At 49.9% G+C, this 23,943-nt stretch overlaps 1 protein-coding gene across 1 annotated transcript in view; it reads right to left on the bottom strand.

Moving 5' to 3' along the window:
• Positions 1–370: 370 nt before the first annotated feature.
• SNRNP200 (small nuclear ribonucleoprotein U5 subunit 200) overlaps positions 371–23,943 on the bottom strand; it is a 41,637-nt gene continuing 18,064 nt past the window's right edge. The window contains exons 16-45 of the mRNA XM_066639296.1: positions 23,672–23,795; positions 23,200–23,349; positions 22,967–23,077; positions 21,066–21,197; positions 20,296–20,484; positions 19,162–19,359; positions 17,823–17,975; positions 17,205–17,285; positions 16,755–16,838; positions 15,710–15,816; positions 14,377–14,495; positions 13,841–13,995; positions 13,496–13,685; positions 12,929–13,102; positions 12,115–12,275; positions 10,739–10,966; positions 9,617–9,808; positions 9,326–9,504; positions 8,290–8,441; positions 7,401–7,509; positions 6,417–6,525; positions 4,885–5,074; positions 4,511–4,675; positions 4,279–4,400; positions 3,634–3,777; positions 2,683–2,859; positions 2,385–2,545; positions 1,589–1,670; positions 1,372–1,464; positions 371–832 (exon numbers count right to left, since the gene is read on the bottom strand). Of these exons, the coding sequence (XP_066495393.1) occupies positions 689–832; positions 1,372–1,464; positions 1,589–1,670; positions 2,385–2,545; positions 2,683–2,859; positions 3,634–3,777; positions 4,279–4,400; positions 4,511–4,675; positions 4,885–5,074; positions 6,417–6,525; positions 7,401–7,509; positions 8,290–8,441; positions 9,326–9,504; positions 9,617–9,808; positions 10,739–10,966; positions 12,115–12,275; positions 12,929–13,102; positions 13,496–13,685; positions 13,841–13,995; positions 14,377–14,495; positions 15,710–15,816; positions 16,755–16,838; positions 17,205–17,285; positions 17,823–17,975; positions 19,162–19,359; positions 20,296–20,484; positions 21,066–21,197; positions 22,967–23,077; positions 23,200–23,349; positions 23,672–23,795 (4,375 nt within the window). The 3' untranslated portion in view covers positions 371–688. The remainder of the gene's footprint in view (positions 833–1,371; positions 1,465–1,588; positions 1,671–2,384; positions 2,546–2,682; positions 2,860–3,633; positions 3,778–4,278; positions 4,401–4,510; positions 4,676–4,884; positions 5,075–6,416; positions 6,526–7,400; positions 7,510–8,289; positions 8,442–9,325; positions 9,505–9,616; positions 9,809–10,738; positions 10,967–12,114; positions 12,276–12,928; positions 13,103–13,495; positions 13,686–13,840; positions 13,996–14,376; positions 14,496–15,709; positions 15,817–16,754; positions 16,839–17,204; positions 17,286–17,822; positions 17,976–19,161; positions 19,360–20,295; positions 20,485–21,065; positions 21,198–22,966; positions 23,078–23,199; positions 23,350–23,671; positions 23,796–23,943) is intronic.

The raw sequence follows: 23,943 nt of genomic DNA, 5'->3' as shown, positions 1-23,943 counted from the left end.
GGATGCAGGTCTCTTGTTGTCTGGTGTGCTCCCTGGGGCATTTGATGGGCTGCTGTGAGATACAGGAAGCTGGACTAGATGGGCCTGGGGCTGTTCTTAATGTTCATACAACTCCGCACTTGTACATACCCTGAAAGGTCCTGAAAGCTGCAAAAGGATTGGCAGTCATCAGCAGTCACCACTTCTGTGTGCCCATTCTGGTAATTGTAGAGCCACATAACTTTTTTTCCTCATCATATCCTTGTAGAAATGTTGCTTAGATGAGGGCCTGGTTACAAGCCAGAAGAGCAACAGCTACCTATACAGTGAATCATGTGTGACAGCAAGGAGGGCAGTTCCCTTGTCCACCCCAATAAGGAGAGCCTGGAGCTTGTTCCCAAGGAACTTTATTTAGCAAAACAAGGGACTAAGCTTTACTCCCTTGTTAAAACACTATACACAAGTTTTGCTTCAGTCACAACATTAAACAAAAGGTTCCCCAGCTGCCAGGACATGGAGGCAATTCATCCAATGCATGTTAACCTTCCAGCAGGTGGTTTTGCACACAACGAAGAAGCACTGGGGAACACACTGGCCTGAGGCGGCAGCAGCAGCCTGCTCAGGATGGGGCAAAGCAGGAAGAGTCCCAGGGGAACCCTGCAGAGTGTGCCTTCATCAGGAAGCCAACTCCATATGCTAAGCACCTGGCTCAATCCGAATCACTGTCACTCTCTGCCTCCTTCACATCCACACTGAATTTGTACTCCTGGTCACAGCCCATGTAGGCATCGCTCATGAAGTAGAGGGTGTAGTTGTGGGTTCCTGTTGCTGGTGCCACAAAGTCCAGTTTCACCTGAATGAACAAAGAGGGTGTGAGATCAGAGGAAAGAGCTCTAGGAGTGCCACTGCTTTGCTTCTCAAGGACAATGAGCTGCTGCAGTTTTGTGTGAGGCCAGTGAAACCTTAGGGGATTCCCCCTCGATGCCCTACAGCCATGCCCAGTTTCTCTCTTGTCAACCCTACTGCTCCCTTTTTCCTTGGATACCACTGCCATGTTGTGCAAGGGACCCCCCCCCCCCCACAGCAGGGAGTCATGGCCTTGCACTGCAAGAGCTCTCAATCTACAAGCTCAGCCTTGCAGCTTCCTTCTGAACTGCCTAAACAATAGAGTAGACCCAGAATCCTGTGGCCATATGCTTAGGATATAGAGTAGCCTCAGAGGGGTAATGGGAGGAACCTCCTAGATTAACTCCTCAGTGTTTCTTCTGTTAGACCACCTGCCTGAGTGGACCATGGACTGGCTGGCTCTGAGAGAACCCATGCACGCAGCCTCTCTGGGTACCAGGTCCCTTTCCCCTGTCAAAAGAGGCACAGTGAAAGTTCCCAGCTCACCTTGGCCTTCTGCTGAAGGGTCAGCCTCTTGATGGAGATGAGGCTGTTGGACTTGGAGTCTCCAATCACCACCCACCAGCCCTCCTCACGTTTCTGTAGGGGGAAAAAGGGAAGATGGCAACGTAACATCACATCTCTCCAAGCCTCCTGTATGCTCATCAGGAGATGCCACTTGGCCGCACTAGGTAATAATTCTTTCCCCCACAACTCCACATACCTGGGGGAAGAGGGGAGCAATTACTGGCCCGGTAACCTCCTCTTCTCGCTCCAGCTGCACCAGTACCACTACTGGGCCTCCGCTATAGAAACAAACCAGGCAAGGTATCAGTCACTGCCCTGGCAGGGGGCATCCTCCACACTCACTTCGAGATGATGCTAGAACATGACTGGTTCTTACTACACACAGAAGCTGCTGAGACTCTCAGGCTTGTGCACTCCTCCCCCCTCCACACTCGGGACAGGAGGAAGACACATTTAAAACTCATGCACAGTGAAACAAAACTGCTTTCAGTTTTGTCCAGATAAAGCCTGGTCCTAGTTGGTTAACCAGCAGTGATTTGCACAAGCGAGGTTTTGTGTATTTAGGCAAAAGGGGAATCTGCAGTTTGGTTCCATCAGCAAATGAAACCTTGAAATCGCCCTTCCCTTTCCATTAAGAGGGGAGTGCACAAACCCAAGACTCATGTACATAATGCTACACAATAGATTCACAATCTCTCTGAGCCAGATCAGAGAGGGAAAGGATTGCTGAAGTTCGCCTAATGAGAGAGTGTTTGGCTGAGGTCTGATATAAACCGAGTTCACAGTTAGCTACTCTGGAGGACTGGTGCTTTTTTTAGGCCCACTTCCCAGCCTTCGTGTTTGGTTCTAGCCCTTGACAATCACATTCTGCAATGCTACTTGCTCTCTGCAGCTAACAAGTCAGGCAAGATGTCTGCAACTTAACTATCTTTTGTCCAGTTGATGTCTAACTTGAGAACGTTCATTGCAGCTTCTCTCCCCCAGCCAGTTACCTGAGGATGCCATCCTTCTCCACCACCTCATAGGACAGCTCGATGTTGGGGTACCGGTTGCAGAAGCGAGCCACATCTGCGATCTGGGCATCAGAGAGCTGCAGCAGAGCGCTGCGGTCTTCATCTTCCATTTCCATGATGTCAAACACACTCTCCACACCCTATAACACCACACAGGAGAAAACAGAATGAGCAAAGCCTCGTGCCCAAGAAGGACATGCTTCAGAGGTCACCACAGCAGCTTTGCAGAGGCCGGTTGCCCCCATGGCTTCCTGCCCACTCCCGCCTATGCCCTCACCTTCTCTGTGCAGCGCTTGATGTGCTCTGAGGTGAAATGTGGCAGCTGCTTCAGGTAAGAGTCCTTTGACCACATGGCCTGAGTGACCATCTGTGCCAGCTCCATGGCAGCCAGGGCAGGGCTCAGCCAGCCATTGCTGGACAGGACATCCACGCAGGCTTGGATCAATCGGATGGCCTAGAGAAAGGAAACAGAGTGGGCAAGGAGCCAGAGGTCCACAGGGGGGAATGTGAAGCCCCCTCAGGCAGCCAAACTCCTGCTCATCCAGAAGGAGATATGCAGTGTCATCTTCTGAGGCCTTTTTCTATTTAAATGAAAAGAAGCTACTGGTCCGGATAGCTTTAAAGGGGACTGGACCAATTCGTGGAGGACCAGAGGCCCATCACTGGCTACCAGCCATGGTGGCTTTGGGTCCACAGCAGTACGCCTCTAAACATCCACTGCAGGGAAGCAATGGCAGGAGAGGCTAGCCTTTTCTCTCCTGCTTGCGGGATCCTCAGAGGCAGCTGGTGGGGCCACTGAGGGAAACAGTGTAAAAAATAATAAAAATAATTAACACAACAAACAGAAGATCAACACAAGCGGCTCACATCCATAGCCATCCAAAGCACACTGGGCCAGCCCAGTGGAATCTTCCGTTTGAGCAGTGGGTCCCTTTCCCACATCACCAGCTGCTTCTTAAAATGGCATGCAGTGCAGCCACTAGAAGGCAGAAGAGTGGAGGATCCCACTGGCACAGTCAAGTAAGCCTTTGGACCCAAACCAGCTATTCACAAAGGGCCAAGAAGAATAAAAAAAACTCTCTGCTCGATGGTAGTGCACATACCAGGCAAGTCTTCTGGGTGTGAATTCCACCAACAGGACACCACAACCCAGAAGGTCCCCTGGCTACACACAGGCTCTCCTGGAAGTTGCTGGTGGGTCCTTCCACCAATACCACCCCCACGGTACCTTGCTGAGGATCTCTTCTGTGTCTGACTGCAGCTCTGCGCTCAGCTGCATCCGAGACAAGTGGGCCTGCAGCAGGAGATTCGTTTTGACGTGGGGGTCATTGAACTTGGGGCTGTTCAGTTTGTGGGGCACCTTCTGGGCAAGCTGAGGAAGAGTCAGAAGCAAGAATCAACACAGGGCAGCATTTGTCATTCACCTCTAAGCTCTCGTTCTCTGCCCCGCCCTGGGCATTTGGAGCTACTCGCAAGGCAAAATAAACCTGGCAGCATGTGGCCTGGGATGCTCTGCAGACAAGAATGTCAAGCACTGGGGCTGAGGGGCAAGGTCAGGCTGGAGGGCAACTAGGAGGAAGCAGGGGCTCTGCTCATGACAAAAGGTCCCTCTGACCACACAGCAACTGATACAAGTACGGAATAATGCCAAATGAAAGCCATCTTAACGCACATGTGCATTGTGCAATCAGCTGTGTGTGTGTTGATCAAAAAATTCCTCTCTTGTGTCAGAGGGAAGTCAGCTTGGAAGGCAAAATCAACCACAGGGTGGCCATGGATGCGGGACCATCACCCAAAGGCCACAAAGCAAGCGTTTCCCCAACACCTCCTCCCCCCTTGGAACTTGAACCTGGGAGATGAGAGCTCTTCTCACCTGCCGCAGGAGGTTGTCCTCATGGTGCCTGATCGGAATGTTTTCATACTCAGCCGCGTTGGAAATGATCTCGATGAGGCCGCGCACTTTGGTCTTGGCATTCAGGGACATGCTGAAGAGTTCTGGAGGCAGCAATGAACAGATGGGGTCCATGAGGCTCAAATCCACAGCGTCAAGCCTCAAGCAACACAACACTTGCTGGAACCAGGCATTTCGGCCTCCCCCCACTTACCAATAGTGGTGTAATTGATGTAGTAGTACGCAGCAATCATGCCCAAGTTGAGAGGCGCCACATCCATCTCGTCCTCAATGCTGATGCACTTGGACTGCTCCAGGTCGCTGAGGGTTTGCTCCACCAGCTCAGACAGGTGGTCAGAGAGGTGCCTGTGAGAAACCCCTGAGTAGAGGGACACAGCAAGTCAGGCGCAGCACACTCCAGAGGCTTGGGAACAGAAGCCCCTTTTCATGACTCTTGAGTCAAGACCACCGCAACCAAGGGAGGAATTGATACGCAGCCCTTCCCCACTTCTCCCCATTGCTGACTTTTTAACAGGAGGAAGGAGGATCAGCAGAACCAGGTGCAGGCACCAGGATGGGCTCCCCCACCTTGCAGGTTGTAGTAGTTGGGGTTCTGAGTCATCCGGCGATACAGGAAGGTCCAGGTGAGGTAGTCCACAGCATCCTGCTTGTTCTCAATGGTCTTGGTGACAATCTCGGCATTGAAGTGATCGTGCATGCAGTGGTCCAGGTGGGACTCCACTGGGAGAGGCTCATACAGGAACTTCTTGAAGAAATCCTGGAGGGGGAGAGCCCACAGGCCTTCAGAGGTTATTTCACCTTTGCTCTACTTCTGAGGCCTCTTCCTTTGCCCCTCCCCTTCAGAACAGGTGGGTGCAAGAGACAGAACCTTTCTGATGGTGGTGCCCCCACTGCGGGACAGTCTGCCCTTCACTGCCCAGTTCTAGAAGGGGGCTGAAAATGGGGCTGCTTTGGCAGCCATTTTTCAAGTCTGATCTGTAGCCATGCCTTATCCTTGTCTCCGTTATTATTCTTGCTCTCAGGCTGTCAGTTTAGGTGCTCTGTTACTGTGTTTTACTCTGTGCAGTTTTGTAAACCAAGCCTGCCAGCCACTTTGGAGTACATGTTAATAATGTTGAACGTGAGAGAGTAATTTCTCCCGCTAACAGGGCAAAGAGCCACCTTCAAAACTAGAGCCCTCTTCTATTTAGCAGAGCAACTGTCCCTCTTCACCCCAGCAGGGCATCTTTTCCAGTGGCTGCTGCTGGTACCTCTGCATCTTTTTTAGATTGTGAGCTCTTTGTGGACAGAGAACAATTGGGTTGATTTCTTTACAGCGCAATTCTAACTTGTTCTGGAACAGGCAGGCCTGTATACAGCACAAGTTTTGGGCTGTCTGAGGCTCTGCCCGAAGCAAGGGCAAACTTTTCCCCTTACCCCGGGGGAGTGCCACAGCAGCCCCAATGGGGCTACTTGAATCTGCACCACCTAAACCAGTGGCACAAAGCTGAGCAGCCTGAAGCTTCCCTGAGTTGCCCAGGAATCAGACTAGGTTCCAGGTGAAAGTGCTGGATCCTCTGCCTAGCTCCTGCTCCCTGCTTGCCCACTCTCAGGAATGCCTGCCACCCACCCTCCCCACCCTGAAACTCCCTGCCCTCCCCACACACCCCCAGGCCCTGTGCAGCCAAGCTTGGCCGGCACAACCTTACCAGGCTTTGGGGCTCATGTTGGTGTGGGGAGACCGGAGCATGCCTGTCTGCTCCAAGAGTGGCGCAAGAGTGCTTTACGGCACTTTCACACTTTTGTGCTTTAAGGGACTTGTGCCGGCTGAAGGGGTGCTCTGGACTGCGCCCTTAGTTACGTAAATTGCTTTAGGAAATACTTTTTGTGGGAAAGTGGTATAACAGAAGTGGCCTATAAAATGTGTGGAACGAGATACAGAAGTTGTCTTTTTTCAAAAAATGTGTTTCAGTGTTTTAAGCAAGTGTTGTTTCCAAGGCCACTACTGTGACCAAACGAACCACCAAATCTAGAAGGGAAGGTACTGCAAGCCCCCTGGAGAATCAAGGTGCCTCCAGGTCCCCAGCCCGAGTCCTTCTGCCCCCCCCCTTCTGGCTCACCTTCTTGGACCCTTGGCACATGATGACGCAGCGCCCCTCATCGTCCTGCAGCGGGCGGTTTGCGTGACCTACCATCTGCAGCACGTCGTAGATGGGGTAATCCACATAGCTGGTACACAGGAGGAAGTGAACAGACTGTTAACAGAGTCTACTGGAAAAACACACCTGCAACATGCACATCAGGCAAAGCCACATAGACTCGGGTCCAGGCGTTTGAAAGGCAGCTGACTTCTTTGCTTGGACCAGGAAAACGAGGGCTGAAATTCTTATCTCTGAGAAGTGCAAGGAGCACAACTGAGGCTGGGGGCTTTCACCCATTATGGGGAACCTCTACTCAAATGGCCATTGGCTACAAAGTCAACTTTGTACAACTCTACAGAGGAACCGCCTACACATTTCTGGTTCTTTAAATCAAACAGGCCAGTAAGGAGACACTTTTTCACTTCACTGTTCTAATCTGAAAAAAGAGTATTTATGAAACCCGTGTTAAAGTCAGTATTCTGCAATCCACAGTAGGACTCCACTCGGATTCAATCCTCTTGAAACTGCTCTGGAAAGTTAAAAGTCTTGCCTGGGCACATTCCTTAAGACACATGGCTGCATCACTCAAGGGAGCAACAGGCAGCCATCTGGCGGACCAAGTTTCCAAGTTCTCTCAACTTGCATCTCAGCGAAGTCTTAAGACGTATGCACAACCCCTAAGTTACAGTCAACTGTGTCAGCCCTTTCAAACAGGCACAGTATGTCCTTTGCTGGCACTTCTGCTCAGGCACAACAGTGCTGTACCAGCAAGAACCAGCTGTTCTAAACTACATTGGTTTCAAGTTATGAACAGATCTACAGAACCAAACCTCTGTGTAAGGAAGGGACTTGGTGTACACTGGTCAAAAACCACACATAGCCGGTAATTCTTGCATCGTCTGTGGAGTTGGCCAGTCGACCACCCTGTTCCCCATCCCAGAACCCTACAGCCCCAGCACTCACGCATGGATCTTGCCATTGTAGTACTGAGTGTCCATGATGATCACCAGGTGAGCAGCCACATTCATCCCCCAGCAGAGGCTCCGAGAAGCCACCACCACCTGGATGGCACCTAAGAGCAAGCAATAGGAGGTCAGATTAGACCATTCAGAACTCCAGATGAGGCAACTCACCCCCCTTCCCTGCCTCAGCTGCCTCCCCACATCTGGATGGTATGTGCCATGGAGCAGGGACTCCTCTCTGAATCCTACACCAAGTGCCACGCACAGTGATGGCACCATATAAATAAGTAAAAACGCTGTGTTGGCGGACAAAAAAGAGAGATGGAAGCATGTGTTGCTGCACAGACAACCCTCCCCCCTTGGAAATGACCAGGCTCCATGGCAACATCCAGCAGGTGCACAGCACAACACTTCTGCATGCTGCATCTTTCTCTTAAATTCTGGAAGCTCTACCTCTGGCTTGCCAGGCCATCTTTTTACAGCTCCTGGACTGACATTTGGGAGTACTGCCAGGATCCAGATCTTCCAACACCAGTGAATGTGTCCCTGTCTGCATGGACTGGCAGTGCTTCTACTGGGTTTCAGGAAAAAAGAGGGGCTGCTCCCAGATCTCCAAGCACCAGGGGCTGAACCTGAGACCTTCTGAGACATGGTCCCTCCAGACCTGGCCCCAAGCTCACAGAAGCTGGCTTCTGGATCCTCATTTTACATGCTGATTGGCTTCCTTTTGAATTTTTGCTGCCGCCGCCCCCTCCCCAGGTAGAAGCCAAGGTCAAGGATCAGAGCTATCCCTGTTCAGGTGCCCATTTCCTGCCACCATTGTCCTCTGTCTTCCAAAGGGAGCCACAGAGGGCCCCCCAACTGTGCCAGACTCCCCTCATCCAGCATACCCGAGTTGAAGAGCTGCTCCACTACCCTCCTCTCCATGGGCGTCAGTCCCTCGTGCAGGTAGCCCACTCCGTTCACCAGGGTCTCCTTCAGAGTGCTATCACTCAGCTTGTCCACATAGGGAGCCACATCCTTCTCAGTGCAGTGCAGGAACCTGCCAGAAAGGAGTGTATCGGAGCTCAGGCCACAGCATGGTGCAGTCCAATGCACCTCTGGCCTGCCACCTCTGCCATGTCCCCATGTCCATCAAGGGAGGCAATGCTCCCCACAGACACACACACTCCCATCCAAGAAGCAGGAACAAACACAAGCCATGCTCCACGACTAGCTGACAAGTTTGGCATCAAACACTTCTCGTTTCCCCCAAATCTGAAAGAATTAATTGTGCGACTGCAAACTTTGTTTTGGGAGATTTTCCATGGTGAGAGGCACAAGAGCAACAGTTTGCTAAACTTAATGCAGTCACATGCCATCAAGACTAATACATTAAAAATAAAATACTGAAATGACTGGGGACCCACCTGAAATTGGCTCACAACCCACCTAGTGGGCCCTGACCCACAGTTTGAGAAACAATGATTTAGGGCACAATCCTAACTGCGCCCTGGGCTGGCGCAAGTCGCTTGTGCTGGTCTGGGAGGGTCGCAAATGTGCTATGAAGCACATTTGCACCTCTGCGGAAGAAAGCTGTGCTGATGCAGGGAGGCTGCCAGTCTCTGGAGGCCAAATCCAGCCTCAGTGGTGGTGAGGAAAGTTCACACCCGCCGAGCTTGGCCAGCACAGGGGTCTGCCCGATCCTAGCCCTGTTCCCAAGCAGCCTGGGCCATCCCTGGGCTGCTTGGATTTGCGACACCTCTTAAGGTGGCACGGATACAAGTAGTCCCATTGGGGCTGCTGCAGTGTTACTGCGGGTAAGGGGAATTATTTTCCCTTGCCCCGGGTTAGCCTGCTTGTGCTGGATACAGCACAGGCCCACCAGCCTGTCCGTTCCAGCGCAAGTTAGAATTGCACTGCCGGAGCACAGAACACACAAAGCACCTCTGCCTCTGGACATCCGAGGCGCAGGTGGTCAGGATGTCGATGGCCGTGAGCCGCGTCTGCTTGCGAGACGGAACGAAGACGATGACGGGCTTCTTGGGGGAGTGCTTCGTGATGGCATGGTAGACCGGCTTGGCCATGGACAGCAGGCGGGTCTGGGTGTGGCTGATGTTGAAACCCTAACATGGAATGGGGGAAGCGAAAGAGAAAATCAACATGCAGAACAGGTGACAGCAGCACTGCACCAACTGGCTGGGAGGCTGGAGGCAGGAGCTACTCCTGGAAACTTACCTGGATGTGCAACTCAAGGGGCACGGGGCGCACGTTGGGATGGAAGTTGAAGGTGGCAGTGGCGCTGCAGCCCAGCCAGTGAGCCACGTCCTTGGCATTGGACAGGGAGCTGCTTAAGGCCACAATGCGGATGGGCCGCTCGATCTGGGAGGAGATGTAGCGCATCCGAGAGCAGATCACCTCCAGGACCGGCTGCAAAAGGAAGTCAGGGGTGTGGGATTATGTCAAGGTGGTCCCAGGAGCACCCCTGCAACGCTGCGTCTAGAGGCTCCGGTTCCTGAAGTTTCAGGAACTCGCCGCATGCCTCAGAATCTTCAAAGGCAGCATAGAACTTAAACATTGAATGAAAGCTATTGTGGGCCAAAATGAGTGGTGCTTTACGCCCACGCCCCCAGAGAAGGCATGGAAGCCATGTCATTCTGCCACCATCCTTGACAAATGGCATTCAGAAGTACGCTGCCTTTGAACATGGAGACCTCACAGGGCATCCCAGTCTATGCCAGGATGCAACCTCTGTTACCTGAATCCCAGTTGGAAAATCCACAGCTGCCATCCTATTCTCTGGGATGCATTTTACAGCTGTCCAACCCACTTTACTGCCTGGGGCAAGTGCCTCCTTAGTAGCACTGGTTACCAACATGTTTCTGGGCCTCTGTGTTTCACTTCTAAAGCCCCAAGTCCTATTTCTCCTCTATGAACCTGCCTGAGCTCTGCTGCATGGGCCTTGCTCTCTGGCCAGCTGAAGGATACCAGAGATGGACCCTTTCAGTGGCAGTACCACAATTGTGGAATTCTCTTCCCAGGGAGATTAGACTGGCTTCCTCTCTGGCCATCTTTAGACAGAAAATGAAGATGTCTTGGTTCTAGGGGACTTTCACTTTGTGGTTTAATGTTACTATATTCCATTTTTGAATACAGCTGCTGGTTGATTCACAGTTTTAATTTTTTGGTTTTTAAGGTCCTTTTATTCCATAAGCCACTTTGTCATGAGAAGAGAGGGCACAAATCAGCTCCGTGGGAGACAGAGTGGCTCCCTATCCTGAGCTGCCCCAAGCAAGGTGTTGGCCAGCACTTGGCTCTCTCCCTGGGAGGCAACCAACCCTCCCACCCAGGGCTACTCACCCCATTCTCGCCGCCAATGAGATGCACCTCGTCCACAATGAAGAGGTTGACATTCTGCACGTTCTTGCGCTGCTTCCAGCGCCGGGAAAGGATGTCCCACTTCTCGGGGGTGCTGATGATGATGTTGCCCTTGCCTAGCAGCTTGAGGTCAGTGCTGGTCTCCCCTGTCAGCAAGACGACCTTCTTGAGCAAATGTTCTTGGAACTTCTCATACCAATCCAGGAAAATCTAGGAGGAGGAAGAGGTGGAGACATCATTAACAGCTTCCATGAGGAGCTTTTTCTCACAATCCAGCACGCCCCCATTGCTTTGCTAACATACAACAGACAGAAGGGCTCATTCAGAATGATCCTAATTAGAAATTTGGCACTGTTTTCATTGCAACTGCAAAATTCCTTTGTCTTTTTGTAATAGTTGTCAGGGACTTCAGAACTGAGGTGAAGGGTGCCCTGACCTCTGCCAGAGGACCAAAGGCCACTGGACACAATACCCCCTGCTTCCTGGGGAAGACATCACAACAAGGAAGAGACCAGCCTGACTTTACCCGCTGGCCAGGGCAGAGGCAGAGCTGGTTTCCCTGCTACAAAGGACTCTGCTTTAACAGCCAATTTCTCTGGAACTGCAGGAATGAAGGACAAACATTTCAGGCTCCGTTATCAGCTCAGGGGACTAAAGACTGCCAGGCCACTGCAACGCCACTATCTTAGCAAGAACACGAACAAGGACACGTTGGCTTGACCCATGGCTGGATCCAAAAGCCAATTTGCAACTCGCCGCCACTTTGCTCTGGCTTTGCAAAGGAGAGGATCTCCTCTCCTTGGTGTGCCTTTTCTTTTTAAGCTTATCAGTCTGGTGGCAAAGTCCAATTCTTTGATGGGGCTGAGGTGCTTTGGGAGACACTGCATGTCTCAAAAGCAGTATAAAAAGATAATAAAAATACATTTTGGCAGAGCTTGGAACTTTTCTCCCAAGGAAGGGGGAGTAAATAGGACTGTGCAGGGACTGCTGCAAAGAGAACACAGGCAAGTGCTTGCCCCATCTCCACATCCCACAACCCCCCGACATCCAGATCTCCTGCCCATCAGATGATGCTCTCAGCAAGTCATCCTGCCCCTCCTGTGCTCATTTCTCACACAGCTGTGTGTTCCAGGGCAATTCAGGGAGGGTACCTGATCCTTTGCACCTGTGCTGACCCCCCTTCCCCCGCAAAACTGCCATTTGCTGTCCTGCCAAGCAAATGACACACTAAGTGTTTAGCATATTGTCTCCTTTGGTCCTTGGTTCGTTGTCTACAAATCTCTCAATGGGGGAAGGGCATTTGTCCTATCAACCTATGAGAAAGCAGAACAAACACTGGAAAGGCAAACATGCCCGACCTGCTCAGCGAGCGCCTCCATTGGCGTGATGTACACACAGCGGCCTTCTGAGTTCTGCAGCAGCATCCGCAGAATGGCAAATTCTGCACAGATGGTCTTCCCGCTGCCCGTGGGAGCGCCCACAAACACATTCTCGTCACTGTTGTAGACAGTATTGAACACTAGACAAAAAGGGGAGGAGGCGAAACCCAACACTTACACACACAGAAAACACGAAAATATCTCCAAGGCAGCAACATACTGAGAAGAAATAAAGTGCCAGAACGTCTCCAGTGATCCCAGAGAGGAACAGAGTTTGTAACCCTGCCATCATTAAGGGACACATCCCAAAGCAGGATTCCATGGCACTTGGGACTTCTGTTGCATTGCAGGCCTAGAGGCAAGGTGGTGTGGTTTTATTTTTGGTGCAGCGCTTAGCTTACGCACTGAACAAATACTGGATGACCAGCCATGCAAGATCCCTTTGGGTGTCCCTGCCTCAGTGACCACATCAACCAACTAGTGCACAGCCAAGGGGCTGCTAACACTGAGCTATGAGGCAATACTTGCTTGCCACTTCCACGAATTCCCCAGGTGACTCAGACAAGCTGTGCGCTCTCGGCCACTGCAGTCTGGGAATACTCATACTTGCCTCACAAGGTTGTTGCAAGGATTACGACAAACTGATATGCGTGAAGTGCTTTAAACACTCCGCACTGGTGCTCTATAAGTGTTGTATATCACTATACCTGCAGCAGCCCAGGAAGAGGCTTGTTCCACTTGACTGCAGACACCCACCTACTTCCCTGACCTGAGATCCACGCCTGCTGCTCACCTTGGGTCTGGATAGGGTTGAAGAAAGGAAATTTGTCCTGGTAGAGGCTCTCGAAGGCACAGTTCCGCAGAGCGGAGACGGGCAGAGGCTGCAAGTCCAGCAGCTCCGTTGGTGGGGGGTACTTCTCCGGCAGGATCAGGTGTCGGAAGGACACAGGCAATTGTGTCTCGCAGGCTGGAACAGATCAAGCACAGTAACATGACTGAGGCAGGATAGAGAAGCTAGATTTGTGATCTGCAAAATGGGGTGGGGATTCACTTCCATGCAAAATCCCCAAGCCAGGGGCAAATCCACTGATAGCACCAGCATATTGTCAAAGAGCCCAGGGGAGCCCAAGTTCAACCAGGGCTATCCCAACACCAACATCCGCTTCCCCTTTGCATATTTACCACCTTTAGCAGGTTCCCTTGCTCAACAGGTTCTGCCAGCTAGGGCCCCACCCCTCTCAAAACTCTGGAATACCAGGTCCCCCACATTTCCTTGAGCAGGAGACTGCAAACATCTGTCAGCTGAAATGCAAATGACTAAATGCCTTTTGAAAAGCTGAGACCGCAACAAGGGACTTACACAGCCAGCGATCTGAGACCACCCGAATGAAGTACTGCGGGGGAAGGGGCTCAAAGACGGGCACGAAGAAGGTGATGAGGTGCTCGTCCTGGGCGTATTTGGCCTTCAGGAGAAAGTACTCGTGGTGCAGAATCACCTCACTGTCCACATCCTCCACCAGAATCCAGAAGGCCTCTGAAGAACCATGGACCTGGGCAGGGGAGGAGAATGCTCTGGACTTCACTGTTCAGATGGAGCATGACTTCTCCACAAACTATCCTATCTCAAACCCAACTACTGCTGAACCTCTTTCTCTCCAAAACCAGATCGACGATCACAAGTGCAGTCCCCCAGGCAGTCATTTACCTTTTCGTCCCACTGGAAATCTGGGGTGATGGTCAGCTCCACTTTCAGAGTCGACCTGGTGATAGGCTGCAAGTGAACAGACAGTTCCAGCTTGGGAAACAGGTGGACGTACTTGTGAATGGTCTTCCCCATCTTGGGCATCCGGATCAGCTCTCCTGCAGAGACAGGATTGGTGACAAGATCACAGAAGAGGAGAGACTGGCACATGAACAAATGAAGGCCTGAGAGGCATCACACACACTAGACTTGATGAATTATAATCAGGGTTGGCCATATTCTGTGCATGACATGGAAGAGAACTCTGTTTCCAGACACTCTCCATCCAGCTGGGGAGAGGTCTGTTCCACTGCTCCCAGACTGCCCTTCATGCTTCTCCTTGCTCTGCATCACACCAGCCTCTCCAAACTGGCACATGGGAGAAGCCACCCCCTGAACAGGCTAGTATAAACACTAGCCAAAGTGCAGCTGCAGCTTTTCACTGTGCTATAGGCCCTGGGCATGCACACACATGCATGCAGCTGCCCAGGCCCACTGACCTATTTCATTGTGATTCAAGTCATAGAGACGCTCAAAGGGAAAGTTCTTCTTCTCGATTTTCTTCACCACCTCTTCAGGAAGTTTCTTGAACTGACGAAGGGGACACATGGACTGCCACCTGCCACAAGAGCAAGAGGGTTGTTATAGCAAGAGTCACTGCCAAACACAGTCAGCAGACCAAGGTTTGAACTGAAGAGTATCTGCCGTTCTTAGGCACCCCGTTCCTTCCCCTCTTCCCTGTGCTGTCCCTCCAAAAAGGCCTAGGAATAGGGAGACTCCTCCCCGGTAGACGCCTTCTACTGCCTGCCTAGCCCAGAGCAGCCTGACTGGCAGTGGCTCTCCTGGTCCCAGACAAGGGGTCTCCCCAGCACCTGTTGCTCTGGAGCCTTCTCACAGGAGATGCCACCTGGGACCTCTAGTATGCTAAACTGCTGGCTCCAGTTCTGAGCCATGACCAGCCACTCTCCCCTTGCTCCAACAATGCCTTACAAGGCTGGGTACAGGGCCAACAGCCCCAAAGCAGTAAGAGCATGGAATAAAGACTCTTTGTGCTGTGCTGTGTCCTACTGCCTGGGAAAGGCCCCTCCTCCCAATTCTTTTTTCCCCCCTAAGCAGTCTACAGAACTCCAGAAATTTGCATGTAAGCAAACTGACTTTCTAGACAGAATCTATCAGAATCCTAGAAACATCAGAATTTACATTAGAAAGCACATTTCTCATCCCTGCCCTGCAGAAAGACTGCTTTAGAAGGCCAGCTATCAATGACAACATCAAAGGTTAGAGGGGGCACACCTAAAAAATGGCCTTCCTCAGTCTCCTGCCCCAACCAGTACTTTTCCTTCCTTCTTTTTAATAAACAGTTCCTTCATGAAAATATGCTTATTATTATTGTCATTATAATTAACAACAACACACAACATAAATTCTGAACTTCTGCAAAACATTTTTTTTTCCTTTTTCTTTCTGTGAAGTCCTGAACTGTAGATTCTAGAACTCAAAGGAGAAGAGATTGAGTGGACAAGCAGCAAATATTGCCGAGGCTCTCATTTGGAGAGGACAGAATTGAGACTACACCAGTCCTCCACAGTTCAATGTTTAGCACATTTCTCAGCCCTCTCCTATGTCAGTTAAGTAACCCACCTCTCTTTTAGACTAAGGTTAGGATTCTAGTGACATTTACTTGGGAGTAAGCGCCACTGGACTCAATGGAGTTTATATCCAAGTGAACAGGAACAGCAATGGAAACCTTGGAATCCATGGCTGGACAAGAAGCCTGCAGTACAAAATGCGACAAAAAGTCTGCCGTGGGCATGCTCTGGAACCGCTACTTACAGTCGCTTGTCAATCATCTTGCAGAGGTTCAGGGTCTTGTCAGTGAGCTGGGCCCAGCCACGGTTGAGGACAATCTCAAAGATTGCACGCATGAGTCGACCCGCAGACTGCCAATGACAAAACACAATTCGTCAAAGCCAAGCAGCAGCACTCCTGGGAGGAGCATGCAGGCTCATGCGCACAAACACACAAGCTTTTAAGTTCCATTTTTGACATGAACTCTATTGAAAACATTTTCTTTTCTCATAAACAAGATTAAAGCTAAAGAGAAAAGATACTATCAAAAAGGATATAGACCTACAAATACAACCAATGATTTTGTTTTGTTATTTAAAACATTATTAAAACACAACTGCACATAAAGTACTTGGTGTTCAACTTATTATCAATTAATTGAGGTTTGCAAGCTGGAAACCCACAGCTCCAGATCAGAAAACATCCACACAGGAGGTAGAGGCTTGCCTGGGGCAAGGGAGAGGAAGGGTTTCAATCTAAAAAGAAAGTCAGATTGCTACTATATTGGCATTCTTTCTAGTTAAAAGCCAGCTTCTATCGACTGTACAGGTGTACATGCCTGCACCCCACTGCTCCCTGACTTCCAAACTCTTCCGCTCTGCAGATTATCAGGTCCCAGTGCAATCTCCCTCTGCTCATACAAGCTGAGGGACACTTTGGAGAAAGCGGACTCTGACCTATGGATGACCGTGCAACAGAAGACCTGTGTGCAATATGCCACAAAACCCATTAGTTTTGCTGCATGGCTACCCTCTTGCAACAAAGATATGAAGCTCTAGTCAGACCACTGATCTATTTAGCTCTCAACAGTCTGTTGACAGGCAGCATCTCCCTCAGGCCCCAGCACTGCTGCCTTTTCACTGTAGCCATCCAAGAGAGAAATAAAGGTGCCTCTTTATCAATAGAAGAGGGACTTGTAAATGGAGAGGTTCACAACTGTTTGGTGCCCAAACCTTTTGCACATGGAGGAGAGGAAACAACAGAACAACCAAGAGAGCCAACAGGAAGACCCCATGGGCTGGTTACTCACCTGAGTGACGTACACCATGTCTGCCATGAGAGCAAAGCCTTCTAGCTTCAGCTGGGAGATGAAGGCCTGCAGGAGCACATTGATCTGAAGAAAGGGAGGAGAGGGGAGGAGAGTAGCCGTGAGGGAGAGGAAGGCATGGTCAGGCATGGCTGGTGTTACAATATGACACAGCTCTGTTAAGGATGTGCCACTTTATGCCCCCTAAAGTTATGGATGCCCCCACTTTAGGGGGGGCACTGTATGCTTGAATTCCCTGCTCCAACCAGAAGAAAAACTCCCTGCACATCCAAAACTAGTGCATCAAGCAGAAAAGGTGGGGCTAAAACTTCTCTGCCTGATATGCTACTTTTCTAAGAACAGGGAGCGCCTTGCACAAGAGATTGTGCAAATCTACAGAACCCCCCCCCCCAGCCTTGTGAGAGAGATCCTCCGAGGAGGAGCAGGACGGACCTTAGCACTGGGCTCCTCAATGCTCTCTTTCACTGGGATCGGGACTCGTTCAAGCAGCTTCTGCAGCTCGAGTTTCTCTTCCTGAAAACAAAAAAAACAATCAGGAGAAGAACACAATGTGGCGTGTGACCCGCAATGGTCCAACCATCTTCTGAAGCCAAGTGCAAGGAGCTGCCCTTGCATTACAGAGAAGAGCAAGAGTTGTGACTCAGCAGTACAAATATTCATCTGGATCTAAGAAGACGATTTAGTAGCAAGTGACGTTCTACATTATTATTTCGATTTTACAGCAAGTCAAGCAACATGTACTTTTGGCCCTAATAATAGTTTTTCAGTCCCTTAAAATCTGACACAAGTACAGCAATTACCACATTTGAAGAACAGGAAACAAGTGCTGCTCCCTGGTTAGCTGAGCCTTCACAATACAACGCCCTGACATTGAAGATCGTATTCATGAAGACTAGAAGTGATTTTTTTCTTTCAGTAAAAACATTCAATTGACACAGATGCCATGTGGACATGGTTTGGGACACTGCACCCACACAAAAACACATGGCTTCAAACTCAGCAGGAGAACTCCCCACCCCCGGCATCAGGCTGGCCCACTAGGCTGCATACCTCCCTCACGGTGATGTTCTTGAACTCGGAGGACAGGGAAAAAACCCGGAAGAGTTCGATCTCGCTCAAGGTGGGCTTGAGCAGCTGGTTGTAGGTCTGCACGGTCTCATTGGTGATGTAGTAGTGACTGGCAATGCGCCCAAGCTCTGTCACCTGGTAAAAGGATGGGAAGGTGAGCAGAGAAGGGAAGTCGTTCCAGGCTAGCAAAGGGAGAGGAAAGGGCAAGCTAACAAGAGTTGCTTGTTTCCAGGCCACTCAGTGCTGTCCACCTTGATGAAGCTGAGCTGGTTTGGGTCTTGCCAGTGCCTGGATTGGAAACCACCTGGCAACTGCATGGATACTGATTGAGTTCCATAAGGAAACACAGGCAGGATATAAACAATAGTATTAATTGATTTAATTAATCTAATTTGTATCAATATGGGCAGGGACTGGCTATGCCACTTCAGACTCAGCCCCTCAACTCTGCAAAACCAAAATACTCAGACTCAGGGCCTTACAAGCATGGCAAGCAGCTCAGAAGGGGACTTGCTCCTTGTCTAGGAGTCACTTGTTTTCTCTTACACACTGCCAAGTTCACCTAATGGTGACATTAACACCAACACTAAAACATAGAAGTTGCTCCTCCCTTGTTAAAATGTAATTTTCCATCACAATATTCAGAGTTATGCTCAATATTTAATGCACTTTTATCCCATTCTTCAACTGACAAGGCTTCAAAACCAGTTTATGGTTTAAAAAGTTACAAATCACATATTTCACAACAAACAAATAATGCAGAGCACAACAGGAGGTTAGAATTCCAATATTAAAACTAAAAACTGTTCTAAGAAGCTGGGTACATGAAGGTTCTCAAGCTGGTGCTGAAAAGATCAGACTTTGCTCCAGGCGAGCCCCATGGAGAGGTCCCCAAAATGGAAGGACACAACTGGAGAAGTCACAACTTGCCCGACCTCTGATGGTGGGGAGAGACTCTGAGGATTTTGGGTCCAGTCAGTTTTAACTTGAAATCATTTATAGCACCACCCCCTCTGTACAAGGAGGGTCACAGCCAGTAGGGGGAGAAAACCCCCCTTCCATACTACTCATGGTTTCACAAACTTCGAGGACATCTCCTTTGTGAAGCAGGGAAATAGCTGTATCAGGAGTCCAAGGGCACAACAGAGCAGCCTCTTGGCTCCCAACTCATTGAGAACACCTCTTGGTGCCCGTAGCTGGCAAAGTAGCCACTACTAAGCAGCCTATGCAGCCAAAACACACACAAAAATGCAGGGAGAATCCTAGTGGAAGAGAAGGGGAAGGAGTTCCCAGGCTCACAGCCCTCACAGAATTACTCTACCTGGAAATTCCCTGTCTTCTTGTCATACTTGACCAGGTTGTTCTTGTCCAGCATCAGAGCCGCGGTGTGCACCAAATCCAGCCGGCGCTGGTCCAGCAATGGGTCTCCTTTCAGGTCATCATGGGATATCCCGTAGAGGGTTGGAGACCGTAGCATGCGGATGTAGAGGTATGTGTAGCCCAGCCAGTTCACCGCATCCTGCAGCGGCCGAGAAACAGAAGATCAGCACCAGCAGCCTCTAATACCACAAATGCTTCAAAGAACCATTCTGCAGCAGTCAGACCTCAGGCTTCTGATAAGAGGTGTGAGCGGAAAGTGGAGAGGCAAAGATGCACTGCCGGTGCAACTTGCTCAATGGGCCACCAAAATGTACATACCCCAAGGCAGGAGTGCCCAACCTGCATGCACTGATCTGACCAGGGAATTCTGCATTTGCATATAAGAGTTTTCGTATAAGAGTGGAGATATATAGAGTGGAGTGTTTTCAGGAATAAGCTGACATCTCCTCCTGCACTGGGAGGCATGAGAATCCAAGCTCCTAACCCAGAATCCAGGGTCCACCTGCAGTGCTGTGCACTCTGTTCCTCTTAGAAATCAAAACATGTCAATACTGAGCATCAGGATTTCTGCTGCAGGGAAGCCCAAGGCTGACAACTGTCCATTAGGTACAGGGGCTCCACAAAGTCTATGATTTCCTTGTCCCTCCCTGTGACTGTGCAACGGACTTAAGTCCTACCCTATGAACCTTCCCAGGCATTGCAAAAACCTATAAAATTAGGGTCAAGCTAGATGGCATATTAAATGCAATACCACCTTTGGGATTATTTTTAAACAGCCGCTGGGGGAATGAGGACCATGGAGTGGGGGAGGGGTTTCTGTTTATTTTTTTAATCAAGCAGACACGTGCTCCACTCCTACACCAGATCCTGCAACTGTGGCCGGCACACTGTCCTGTTTTGTGACCACAGTTTCTCTGGGGGAAGTGAAATCCATCAGTGCCCCCTCCCACCCCACTGTCGTTCCAATACACATAATCCCAGAGATCAGCTGCTGGCTAAGCATTTCTCTCCCCCACCCTCAGGAAGCCCCTGCTTCCCCCTCCCAGATTTGGAGTCAGGGATCTCCCCTCCTTACCTTTGCATTCTGAACATTGCCCAGGACAATCTCTGCATTCAGCATGTCTGGGAGCTTGGCCACCATCTGGCTCTCGATGGGAAGCTGCTGGTTGAGCAGCGAGAGGTAGTACTGCAGCTCGCCATGGGAAGTGATGAGGATCCCCTCGCCCTTGGTGTCATACTGGGGTCTCCCAGCACGGCCCAGCATCTGAACAAGATAAGTTCCAAGATTTTAAGATGAGGCCCAAGACAGACTTTTCAGCCAAACCAACCAGCACCTCCCTTCAGAAGACTGCAGTGGCAGGAGCACACACCCAACCACCGTACACCTGCACTTACTGCGCTTCACAGCACTACCTGCATTTACAGGAGGAGGAAGATGACCTCACTTTGTGAACAACATGATGCAGCAGCATAAGCTAATGGGAGAGCTTCAGGAAAGCCTGGAGCTGCCGCTGCTGCAGTTAGGAGGAAACAGCCAGGCAGGTGGGTGGAAAGTGCCACACTCTCCTTGATGCTTTGCTAAGTTCCCTTGTTGCTAGCTACTGGGGAACGTGGAAATTATTATAATCGTAACTAAAACCATTCCTATACACAAGGCCAGAAAATCCCAGGGTTTGCCTGTCCTCTGGCTTACAGATCGGTTTTGACAGACAAGGAGTCTGGCATTAAGAGGAAGGAGAAAGAAGAGCAGCAGCAGTGGCATCGTGTGCAAAACTGTGAGCACAAGAGACTCGTATTAGATGGAATATGCATGGACCAAGAGCACCCGTACCACCTGCCAGTTACCTGCAAGATGTCCAGGGCACCCAGCTCAGTCCAGCGGCCTTTCTCCGGGCTGTACACCTGGGTCCCCTTGATGATGACAGTATGGGCAGGAAGATTCACACCCCATGCCAAGGTTGCCGTGGAGACCAGAACCTGGAAGGGAAACACTCCAGAGTGTTGACAGGCTCCTTCCCTCAGCCCCAAAAGGAAAGGGCAGCAGAGTTACCAGTTAACCCTTATTTACTGCCAGTAGCTTTAGACGTGAGGAGGAAAGAAAGGAAATTAGGGATGACCCAACAAAAGTCATTCTGAAGGAAAAGGCACTCTTAGCTTTTGAGGCAACTCGACTTCTACATGCGCCACAGTCATCACGAGCCTGGTTCAATACATCCTGTTCCTAGTTTAAGATCAGGAATGTGCAACAATCCTGACCGTGTGCACCCGGCTTCACAGAAGACCTGGTTTGTCAAACCATGATTTGCAGTAACACTTGAGTCAGGGAACTGTGTAAACACTCTACAAACCAGGATCAAAGCTTTCCAGGAGGCCAGACATGCAAGTGAGGAGATGCCTGAGCCTGCCACTCTTCAAACCACATTCAGTGCAATGCCTACTGAACTGGGCCACTATCTTAAAAGAAAGGAGGGAGCACAAGGAACAGACTAAAGAGGTCAAAGTTTCAAGAAAAGTGGGCAGATCCTTTTCTTTCAAAAAATGGAATTTTGGGAGATACTAGTAGTTGTGATCCTTTATCTACACAAACACAAAACTTACTTCACCGATTTGAAAATAAGAGGTTAGAAGCATAAACTTTTTATTAAGAACACCTATCACAAAATTTTACCCAGGCCTCCTTGTCTCGAAAGCAAACCACAATGAGTAGAATAAGAGAAAGTCCAGGAGGAGCAGGTGAGGTTTAAGGAAAACTCTCCTCAAGAAGTGGATCTTCAGGAGAGACTTCAAAGGAGGGGCAGCCAGGGGAGGGTTGTTCAAAAGCAGAAGGCAGATAAACAAAGGGGGCAGCAGCAGGTAAGACCAAAGCAATAGATGAGCCAGTGCAATGGCCACAGCAATAAATGAGCCACAGAAATCAAAGGAAGTCAGAAGGGAAGATGCAGTCAAGGGGTCTCTCTGTATTTTCCAAGCTATACCTTGAACCCCTCATCAATCCTGCCCTCTTCACCTGAGGCAGGAACCAGTCCACAAGGTCCCTCCTGCCAAGAAAACATCACTAGAAATCAATTCTCCCTCCCAGCTCCAAAGGAGCAGCTCTCCTGTTGTCAGGCTATCCTCCCTGAGTTGAACAGGCCAAGGCAAAACATATTCCCAGACCTGTCACATTCATTTCTAGCAATACACTGGAGCCAACTGAGAAAGACAAATGGTCTATTTGCATCACTCAGGCTAAAGCAAAGGGCAGGTTAGCACATGATGCTGGAATCACCGCATCTGCCACCACCTAAGGAGTGTTAGAAGCACATCTGTCTGGAACACCCAACTCTTTTTCCCTCTGGAGCTCAACTACCTCAGCATCCAGGCTTCCTGGGGAAAAGCAAAATGTCTGCTACAGCCACACAGTCTGAGTCTGAGTAAGATCCATTTCATAATTTGTGGCTGTCTGCTGGTATTCCTTGGCATCTTTTTAGATTGTGAGCCCTTTTGGGACAGGGAGCCATTTAGTTATTTGATTTTTCTCTGTAAATAGCTTTGTGAACTTCTAGTTGAAAAGCGGTATATAAATACTGTTGTTGTTTAATAATAATAATAATAATAATAATAATAATAATAATAATAATAATAATAATAATAATAATAATAATAATAATTTACTGGCATTCTAGTTTGTCCACTAAGTATTCTTGTATCCACAGAAACAGAGGAAACCATTCACATGTTACCAACTGAGCAAGCCTCGGTCCTACCTGAATATGTTTGTCTGCAAACAGATCTTCCACCAAGGTCCGGTCCACCCTGGTCATACCAGCATGGTGAATGGCAAAGCCATAGGGCAGTAAGTCTTTGAGTTCCAAATTCTGCAAAGGAGAAAAGAACATTGCAGGCAAGACACAAAGGTGGGGATGCTTCCTAACTGACCACAGCTGATTGGCAAAAGCCCCCAATGGAAACAAATGAACTGGAGACGCTCCCGAGTCACCTTGCACTGCTCAGCTTCAGTTCGAAGAACTTCAGTGGAGGCAGAGCCCTCTCGCAGGAAAAGACCCAGGGTGTCTTTTTCCAGGCACATGTCCCTGATGGCTCGGGCTGTTTTCCCAGTCTCCTTCCTGGAGTGGACGAACACCAGCACCTAGTGGAGACGACATAAAACAAAGCTATTATCTCCAGGAGGGAGCGAGAGGATTGGTCGAACTCTCAAGAGAGATCTGAAGGAGTCACTGAAAAGGAGAGCACAATGACAAGGCAAAAGCAGCCGCATATGCTGCAAAGAGAGCAGTTCAGCTGGCCAGCACTTGAAAGACACAACAGTCATGTGGCAAATACTGTTGACAGTTCCATTCTTCCATCCTCTCTGAAGCTGTGCTTCTACAACAGCATGTCTGTTGCTGGATGACCCCAAAGTGCAATGAGAACTAGAGATTCGAGAAAGACCAATGTAGGTCCAACCCCACCTGGTTCTTCCCAGCATGCTCCATGATCTTCTCATACACTATCTCATTCATGATCTGGAAGCGCTTGATGGCTTTCTTCTCAGTGATGCCCACGTATGTCTGCTCCAGAGGCACTGGTCGAAAGCTGCAAGAAAGGGCAGGTGTTGTGCAGGAGTCAAGCAGAACAACATGATCACTTCAGTCAATCAGAAACTAAATGAAGGACATGAGAAACAGCCCTGGCCAAGAGATGCTACGCACGTCCCTTTCCAGCTGGCCAAGATATAAAGACT

Source organism: Tiliqua scincoides, chromosome 11 (genome assembly GCF_035046505.1).
Source record: "Tiliqua scincoides isolate rTilSci1 chromosome 11, rTilSci1.hap2, whole genome shotgun sequence".
Classification (NCBI taxonomy): Eukaryota; Metazoa; Chordata; class Lepidosauria; order Squamata; family Scincidae; genus Tiliqua; species Tiliqua scincoides.
This window is presented reverse-complemented; position numbering and strand designations above follow the sequence as displayed.